The 10,384-nt window shown below is 31.3% G+C and overlaps 1 protein-coding gene across 1 annotated transcript in view; it reads right to left on the reverse strand.

Moving 5' to 3' along the window:
• The window catches only part of LOC111089348 (leucine-rich repeat and calponin homology domain-containing protein 1-like), a 37,674-nt gene extending 27,631 nt beyond the window's left edge, over nucleotides 1–10,043 (reverse strand). Inside the window, exons 1-3 of the mRNA XM_022401690.1 lie at nucleotides 9,898–10,043; nucleotides 7,754–7,880; nucleotides 2,181–2,286 (exon numbers count right to left, since the gene is read on the reverse strand). Of these exons, the coding sequence (XP_022257398.1) occupies nucleotides 2,181–2,286; nucleotides 7,754–7,774 (127 nt within the window). The 5' untranslated portion in view covers nucleotides 7,775–7,880; nucleotides 9,898–10,043. The remainder of the gene's footprint in view (nucleotides 1–2,180; nucleotides 2,287–7,753; nucleotides 7,881–9,897) is intronic.
• Nucleotides 10,044–10,384: the final 341 nt, after the last annotated feature.

Below are 10,384 nucleotides of genomic sequence, written 5' to 3' on the forward strand. Positions count from 1 at the left end.
TACTGAGACAGTACCACCAGGTAAACAGTTCTGAGTCTACTGGACTACCACCAGGTAAACAGTTCTGAGTCTACTGGACTACCACCAGGTAAACAGTTCTGAGTCTACTGGACTACCACCAAGTAAACAGTTCTGAGTCTACTGGACTACCACCAAGTACAGTTCTGAGTCTACTGGACTACCACCAGGTAAACAGTTCTGAGTCTACTGGACTACCATCAGGTAAACAGTTCTGAGTCTACTGGACTACCACCAAGTAAACAGTTCTGAACAGCAGCTATCAATGTAGATAGCAGATTATAAACAATTGTTAATTTTAAGCTATAATGTAGAAATATCTACATGTAAGACAAGATTATCAAAACCTGGATGAAATTATACAGCAAATTATTTTATTATGTTTGAGTGTGAATCCCAGTCACATTCATTTGTTTGGGAGTAAGTAAATACACACACAAAAAACTACTTCAATTAGGTTCAAATGGGTTGTCAATATACTGTGAAATATTGAAAACGTTGATCAAACCACAACATTTATTTATTATCCAAAAAGAATAAGTTTAACCTGTTTATCTTTTAAAAATTATCCCCCTAAAACATGTATATAACACATAGCATCATAATTACCTAAGATAGAAAAAAAACCATTAATAAACAAATTAACTTTAAAATCTGCAATGTGGTGAAATATAACATGATAAAGTTTAACAGAAATACTCTGATGTGTTTTTTTTTCTTTCTAAAAAAATCTCTTAGTAGATCATTGTTGAAATATTAAGTCTCACATTACATGTGAGCTATCATTCTTCATCTGGAAACTTATGTCATCTTCAAAAAGTATGACTTGTTTTTCATGTCATGCATATACACAATTCTCCTTTAACTAGATTAATGTTTGAACTTTTACAAAAATCCAGTAACATAACTCATGAGACAGCTGTCCCAGGCACAGCATGGAAAGGGATGCAGAGCTCTGACTATTTTAACAGTTATTTGAGAACTAAATCTGATATGATCTAGGAATAATTTCCCATATATTTTTATCATTATTATCGTACATTACAATTTCTTTCACAAAAACATCATAATCCTGACCCCTTCACCAATTTTGATGATAGATTCAAAATATTAAATAATGCTTTATGCTATTTTGATAAGACTCGTACTCACTGTTACTCTATGCTACTGTGCTTATTTCTCTAAATTTTTGATAGATGATAGGCATAGGCTGGTAGCACAAGTAGTAGAGCTAGTAGAAGTTTAGTCCATGATTACTGTCGAGTGTCAATATAAAACAGATTATCTCTGTGTGCAGTCTTAACATCAGATGTTCACATGATTTATTTTAAATTCTTATAAAACAAAACATAAGTTTTATCATAATAGATTAATCACTTATCAGAGTGAATGTCTTGATTAACACTTTATATATCTCCTTATTCACTCTGTCTTTCTACTGTAGGATTTAAAATCTTAGTTCTCGAACAAAGCTACAAAATGTCCATTGGAAGCTGAATTTCACAAGAGGAGGAAAAAAAGTGAACAAGAAGAAGAGAAAACAGTGGGTAAAGTGGTTCAAATACAAAGGCGAAGAAGATGGTAATGCAGAAAATGTGAATAATTCATTTAAATCAAATTATATTCACCCACATTCTGAAGAAACTGAAAGTAATGTGCATTTAGATTATGGTGAACATCGACAAATCAATTTATGACCCAGCAACGTGGCCATCAATGAATAGCAAAGTTAGGTGTAATATGTTATATGTCATGGGCCTGATTTAGGCAATCTATTAAAACCAGAAAATTACACATGCAAGTTTGTATATTTATTTAGTTTCATTTTAATTTAATCAAGAATAAAGTTGCCATTTATTTAGTCTGCAAATACCACATAAAGTAAAAGAGATGTACAAGTACAATTAAAACTACAGGACTGTCTTTACTTTATGATGTGTGGTTGGGGACAGTTCATCAAACTTGCCCCAGGTTAACCTGGGTTATGCAACTGGAAAAAAAAGTTTTTCTTACATTCTCACTAAAGCAGAACATTATTTATCCAAGGATTATCAATTATCATATCACTTTTCATAACATAAGGATACTTCCAATGTAGTTTGTTGGTGTTAAAAGTTAAAAATTTGATCAAAAACTTCAATAAGCACTACATGATAACTGACCTGGGGGTAATTGAGTTAAGAAGTTTCTTCGTAGATTAAGTGACCTCAAAGCCTCCAGCTCTCCAATCTGTGGTGGCAGGAATGTAATTTTGTTGCAGCCCACATCCTGAAATAGTTTGTATTAATAGATATTTAAATGAATTGGCACAAAGGGTGAAGGTATTAGAAGCTTGAGAAATTAAGATATACATGTACTGAGTCATAGGTATCTAAGCTTAGCCTTTCCATTGTGTTGTTTCTTTTTGTTTGAGTCCTACCTACTGCAGCAAAGTTCTTCTCAATCTATGGAAGTATTGATCTTTTTGAATGGAAAGGTGATTTTATTGTATTTTTCTATCATGTGTTGGTAAGAATTATTAACTTAGTAGCATACTTTGATATAATTAATAATACTGTAACGATCTTTTCGTTAACGTAGTTAGATATGAATAACTATATCTTGATTTAATCTAATCAATAGGTAAGTAAATGAAAACTAATATTCCATAAAATAATGCATGTGCAATGGAGGAAAAATTTAAAGTAGACAGACATTTAGTATTTTGTAGTTAATAATACTGCAACTATCTTTTCTTTAATACAGTTAGATTTTGTTTGTAAATGATATACATACACATACAAACATATACAGGCATCTATATTTATTTTAAGTTTTCTAATCAAAAATAAAAAATATACATCTCCATAAAATAAAGCATACAACAAGGATAGATAAAGCTAAAATAAATAAGCATCTACTCTAAATTTAGAGAATTATCTGAAAGTGTTGAAAAAGTTTGTGAGTAATAAGTTACCTGGACTCAACACGGAAGTCATAAAAATCATAAGAGTTTAGCAGCCAATACAAAACCAGGTTAAAAACCTTGGAAAAATAATTGTGAAGTGTTTTTGCTAACATTAATGGTAATCTATATAGGTTGAAAGATAAATGGACAAAGAGAAGTAAAGATTCAGAAAAACAACAACAACAAAAAAACAGTCCATTAGGATCTGTAAAACCAATCAACCAACAATGATAGCTTTTATGACATTTCAATTACCAAATTATTTATGTGAAGGCTGCTAAGTCCTGGTAGCTCAGTTATTAAGAACATCAATCTCAGAGCACTAATTTGAGCTGGAGGTCTTGGATTCAAACCCCATTCAGAATAGATTACTTTTAACTTCTTTCAGAAATGTGTACATATTTTTTTTAAACAACACACGTTTTTTTTTTTATTCACTTTCAATACAATTGGAGAAAGGGATACCTAAAGGATATTTATTTATTTATGTTCCATTATAAGTATAAACATTAATTAAGCATTGCATGAGATTCATGATAGGTTTTTTACATTCATAAAGTGAGTGAAACTTAAGTATGAAATATGTTACATGTGATCCTTTTGGGATTGCTCCTTTGAGCTAGGTGCCGAAAAGAATTATTTGCAACATTCAAGGCTTTGATGAAAGATTATGAAGAGTAAGCTTATGTCAATGGATGGGATGATTAAGCTTGTAGGATAATTGTCATGGTAATGGTGCATTACATTCTAGTGATGGGCTACACTTAAGCGGGCTAGATAGCAAGATGTTTGTGGAGCCTCCAAATCAATTTATTAAACACAGTTTAAACTAACCTTGGATAGTGGTAAGGGGGTTCAGGAAATTGGGAATAAACAAATTAATAGGATAGCTTGGGCAACAAAGACTTAGAGCATAACAACTTAAATAATACTCTTAACTTTGTTAATGCAAATTTGAGTTTATAACGAGACATTTTTTAAATATAACTAAAATAAGAACCTCTATTTCCAGAATGTAACTTTATTAGCTCAATATTTCGCTATCACAGCTTCGTTAGGAGCTATAAATTTGAACTGGTAAGAAATCGACAAAGCAATAGCAAAATATTGAGCTAATAACGTTACATTCTGGAGATATAGGTCCTTATTTTATTTAAGTTAAATAATAGTTTTATAGATAAGTCATTCATATTTAAAGACAAGCTTAATTGTTAACATTCTAATTTTAAGAGTTTCGGAAACAACCAGGATGAGCTCAGGGCTCAAAAAGAAATTGAAGACTATGATATAATAAGAATTACTTTGGTGAACACTGGTAATTAGTAATCATTTTAAAATATCAGGTTATAAGACACTTAATAGTGACAGACTTTTTTAAAATAGGAAGGGGTGGGTCTTTATATAAAAGATGAGCTAGATCTTATGGAAAATTAAAACACAAAATGGCAGTCAAGAGGATGAATTCATGTGAATTACAATCAGGGGTTACAGGGGCAGGAAGTTTTAACTTGGCAATTGTTATAGGCTTACTGATCAAATAGATGAAATCGATCAGAAACTGCATAATAAAATTAGTGTTGTTACTTATAGGAATACTGATGCAATAATTATCAAAAACACATAAATTTTAAGCACATTGATTGGGGCTGTATGAGTTGAGAAGTAACGGAAGAGGTTTCTTGAATTGATTCAGGATGGTTTTCTATACCAAATGGTCACAAAGCCAACAAAGAGGATGCAATTTGAGATTTATTGTTAGCCACTTATCCCTTGATGGTGAAAAAAAAGACGAGAGATAAATAAATATAACACGAGGACTAGACAGTGCTTTTCCAGTGTTTTAAAAGAAGTCAGACATTTCTGGTAGGTTAAAAAGATGTGTAAAATCACCTAGTGAAATGTGATATTATAAAATCAACATGGATTCACTAAAGAAAAATCTTCCCTTACAAATCTGGTAACTTTGAGGATATTACATGTTATCTGGATGATGGAAAAGGTGTTGAAATGGTTTATTTCAGCACTTTAATTGAGGAGAAATGTAAGGGAATGCCATTCCTCTTGTTAACATAAAGAAAAAAACTGAAACCAAAAATGCCTGATTGTGAGAACATGCATATGTGAGTTTCACTTGTTAACCTTTTACTACCTGAGTGCTGGTTTACTTAGATTTAAAAAAAGTTTCAGATAAGGTGCCACTCAAAAGACTAGTTAAGAAAATTACATCAAAGAGGATTGGGGAAAGACTAGTAAACTGGATTTTAAGATAGTTGGATGAAAGAAAGCAAAAAGTTGTTACCAATAAAGTACAGTGAAATCACATGAACCTTTGTTACTTGTGGAGTGCCTCTGGGGATGCAAATGAAGAAAAGTATCTTGTCACAGTAGTTGATAAGTCACTCATGCTATTGAAACAGTGCTCTGTTTAAGTAGTAAAGCTATAGGATTGTAGGTTGCATTTATAGACATACTGATTCCAAGTCAAAATAGGTAATCGTGTCTTTATACAAATCACTATTTAGGCCTCACTTGGAATACTGTCACAGATTTGGTCTATTAATTTACAGAAAAGGATACAGGGGAAGGCTACAGAGATGAAAAGAATATCTTGTGATAATAAGTTGAAGTCATTAAACTTGTTTATAAGAAAATAAAGATAATAGATGACCTTATTCAAGTTTACAATATTTTCTGGAAGATCAATAGGATGAAAGCCTCCAACTTCTTTGTGCTATATTTATTTTGAATACAAAAGAACAAGATCAACACGAGTTTAAGATTTAGAAAAGACAAGCTGCCTCTAGTAAAAGGTGATCGGCTTATAAAATTAGTTGCCATGCAATCAGCTATAGTAGAGGCCAGCACTTTACAAGTTCTATAGTAAAATTGATAATTTCCTGAAAAATTAGAATGGGTTTACAAATTAAATTTTACTCAAAGGTAGATTTTCATGGTTGGTCTTGAAGGACAAATTGGTCCCTTGTGTTCATTATTTTATATTAATACAGCAATAAGTTAATTTGATACTTACAATGTACTATACCTTCATAAAATGAATGACTGAAAATATGAAAGGTATAAACTGAATACAGTGATAAGTTGATCTTGGAAATAAGGAAAAGGCAACTGAAGTTGTATGATATAGGATTAAAAAGCTACTCATACATCTGTATGTGTATGATAATGAATCAAACCATTCTCATGGACTAACAGAAGTGATAAAGATTGGTTGAAATCAGCAGAGGACATTTGATAATGGAATAATTACCAAATTCATTAAATTTGCAGATGATCTCAAATTAATGGCATTCCAAGTCGCATTAAGTATGCTGAAGTTTTGCATAAATATTTTGACTATTTGATAAGCTGGGCATTTGGTAGATATATTTTAATCTGAAAAAAAATACTCATGGATATTAGTTATCACAACATTAAGTATTCTTACAGCCTCATAGGAGAAATTCTAAGTGAAGCTGATGAGAATAAAAGATAATGGCACTGCTGTTACAAAGTTTCTATAGCCTTCTAGATAATGTACATTATCTAATAATAATTAAGACAATTTTTAAGGTATTGTAGATTGTACACGTGGATATCAATTCATTCTTTCAAGTGCTGTTTAGACCACATTTGGAATGTGGTATTCACTTTTAGTTACCTTATTTAGGAAGGCATTTTGTGATGTTCTAGAAGTTTCAAAGAAAACCTACAAGAATGATTCCAGGTTTGGAGGGGTTATCATAAGGGGCTGGGATGAAATATTTTAATATGTTTTCACAGAAAAGGAGAAGAGCTGATGAAGAAATGTTAAGGTTTTTAAGATTGTTATAAGTTGGAATTATAACAGTTGACTCAATTTGTAAGAGCATTGGCATCAGAGCATTGTATTTTAATTAAGTGTCCAAAGTTCTAAGTCCCTGTAAGGACACATATTTATTAACATTATACATAAAATGTTAAAAACTGAGTTTTTATTGTGTTGGATTTTTTGTGCTAACCTAAGCAATTGTTGCAGTAATATCATTAAAAAATGTACATATTGTTGACTGTTGATCAATGAATTTCCATTTGTTAATTCACTTGGCACAGTACAATGTAATGAAATAATTGTAGATTTTTCAAAACAAAACAAATGATTTTTTCCTAGCTCAATTTCATTTTGTATAAGTGATATCTTATAATTTTATTTCTCTACTTATTTAAGTGTTCTATCTTCTATTATTTGTCAAAACTACATAATCTTCTGCTGAGTCTCTTCTGTTTACAGCAATAAGCCTGTTTTGGGGTAGAAAATGTTTAAAGGCATGGTCTTATTCTATCACTTCATTCTTATTGTGAATTAAGGAAGAACCCTTGTTAGCTAATTCTTTCAGATTTTTTCTTAATAGAAATTCAAATGTTTTTTGAGCAAGAATATGCTCAGAGCTCAGTGTTGTATATTTCTTAAATAGTGGTTTTATTATGATACAAGGCTTTATTTATATATGGTACAACTATTACATTTGTTGGTGCAATATTTTTTATCCATGCATATGTGCATTTATACTGATAAATTATAAATCTGTGTAACATTATAGAAACTTACAATCAAAATAAGAGATTCCAAGCCAATACATACTACCATTCACAAGATATACAATATATTTAATACCTTTAGCTATCATACTTTGATATAATTAATTAAAGGCTACATGTATATGCAAACGTTAAATCGTGAAAAATTATAATCAACATTTGCTTTCTTTCAACTCCCTTAAATTAGCAAAAGTTTAAGCACTTTCTACACACCAAATCCATAAGCTGATTCATGATGCCAATCTCCTTTGGAAGAGTAACTAGTTTGTTGTTGTTGATAATAAGTACTTGAAGAGGGAGCTGACATAATGCTGGTGGAATGATGCATAGCTGATTTCGGCTGGAAATAATTGAGACACTAAACTCACACAACTTAAGTATTATAGGTTTCTGAAGTTTTACACCTAGCATGCTTAAGAAAAAAAACTTTTCTTAATAGAAATATTTTCTACTATTACTACAGTCACAATCTTTAACACCCTGATGAACTAGTCTTTAAGAGGCAAAATTATATATATAATATTGAATTGTACAGGCTTTGTCTTACTCTTGGACAATTTTCATATTTCCATTGTTATATTGAATGCATGCAATACTTAAGAATAAAATCATTTTTGAGAAAATCAAGATATATAAATATTTCCGATATAAAAAACTACATTATATTATATAGTACATACACGAATAAAAGTTTTACAGTATTAGTTACAAAAGGGTAAGATTATTCATATCAATAATTAAAATTGAAAAACATTTCATATGTATATAATTGTATCTGTAAAGTGCAAGTGTAATGACAGTAAGGAACATAAATTACATAAAAACAGTCAATGTTAAATTGATGCATTATTTACAGAAAGTTAGCACGTTATAGATCATATAGTTTTTGATCAAGGAATCATTCAAACTTTAATTAAGATTAGGGAGAAACAAAATAACAAGCCAGTCATAATTATAATATACAGCTTAAATTTAAAAAAAAAAGTCCAGAACTAGTTAAGATAGCCTTTGTTGTTATCTACAGTCAACTAATCACTGGCTCTGTTTTATGGATAATATTAATAGAATATTGTTTGGTTTATTGTTTACTGTTACGAACAAAGCTGTAAAAAAGACTCTCTGTGCATCCTCTGCTAAGCAGTGGTGTTAAAATCCGATTTCCAGCGCCATAAGCCTGAAACTTGCCGCTGAGCCACCCGGGGAGGAAAGGGGCAATATAAGAAAAAATATATTAATAGAAATTAAATGGAAAAATTATTTCAGAATATTGAAGTTTGTTAAAAGTTATGGTGTTTTAATATATTCATTTATAGAATTAAGGACAAAACAACAAAGATGAATTGTAAGTTTCACAAATAATTCATTTATTAACGACCATGGTTTTTGCCAGTAAAGGCATCATGATGATGCTAAAATAATAAATGAAGAAGCCTGACATAGCCATGTGGTTAGGGCGCTCGACTCACAATCGGCGGGTCGTGGGATCGAATCCCTGTCTAACCAAACATGCTTGCCATTTCAGCCGTGGGGGCGTTATAATGTGACGGTAAATCCACTTTTCATAAGTAAAAGAGTAGCCCAAGAGTTGGAGGTTGGTGGTGATGACTAGCTGCCTTCCCTCTAGTTTTTCACTGCTGAATTAGGGACGACTACCTGAAGATGGGATGGGCGCGCTACCAGGTAAATCTGACCGAGAATCACCGATAATGAACCAGCATCTAAGGTGCCCCAACAATCGTAGACGACCACGGGACTCATAAAAAAAGACAGACTTACAACTTTTGTCCATTAATAAAATAAATAAAATATAGACTCGCACTGTTATCTTACATTCGACTAATGCCATCGGCTATCTTTTTCACGATTTATACCTTATTCCCAGGACCTTCGTCTTCTAAGTGAAGAGAATGACTTTATAACACTATCAGTATGAAAAACTTCTTTACCGCCCGTTTTCTCCATAATTCATTATCTGAATAACTGATAATAGTTAAAACCGTGCCACACAGAGAATGACTCTATTTTTCTGAGAGAAACCGTTTATATAATTTTCTTTTCATCTTTCGTGTAATTCCTTATCTCCCCTAAAATATCGAAGGTCGTATTTGGTAATTTCCAAATCATTCAAAGTAATCCTTATTTGCATAAGACATTTACCAACAAGTCCGTTGTTGAATATGAACGTAGCACCAGATTTGTGACACTCTTATCAGATTGAATTTAGAAGTATTGTAGAATAAGTAACCTTCTAGAAACATGAGTTCCAGACCGACAAACTTTATAAGATCCAAGTTTCTAAAAAAAAAGCTGATTTTTATATTAATAACTCAATGGAAGCAAACACTTCTTAAACATACCTTAAGTTGAGGAAGGTCAGTGATTTTAGAGTAACGACAGAGTCAGGGAAGCAGCGTATCACATTATGGTAACAGTTCAACTCCGCGAGAAGGAAAAAATCGCAGATTTCTCTTGGAAGTTCGGTAAACTTGTTTTTCGATAAATCTGAAACCAAAGAAATATTTCAAAAACTTCTTAACCTTTGCTCTTGCTTAAGAATTGCAAATATCTAATTAGCATAAATTTGTTAAATTCATATTATATTTACATGTATCACGATAGTCAGTAATGAATCCTCAACATTTAATTGAAAACTCCACTTATCTTAGATCTGCATATACAAAGAATAAACATGAAAGTTATTTGGACACACCTTGGATTCGAGACAATAAATATTTTGAAAATTCTAATAAAAGTTGCTAAAAAGAGAACTAATAACAACACAAAATTCCAGATATTTATCACAAAAAACGATAACTCAAGGTTAAAAATATATTGATACAGAGC

Source organism: Limulus polyphemus, unplaced genomic scaffold, assembly GCF_000517525.1.
Source record: "Limulus polyphemus unplaced genomic scaffold, Limulus_polyphemus-2.1.2 Scaffold5970, whole genome shotgun sequence".
Taxonomy (NCBI): domain Eukaryota; kingdom Metazoa; phylum Arthropoda; class Merostomata; order Xiphosura; family Limulidae; genus Limulus; species Limulus polyphemus.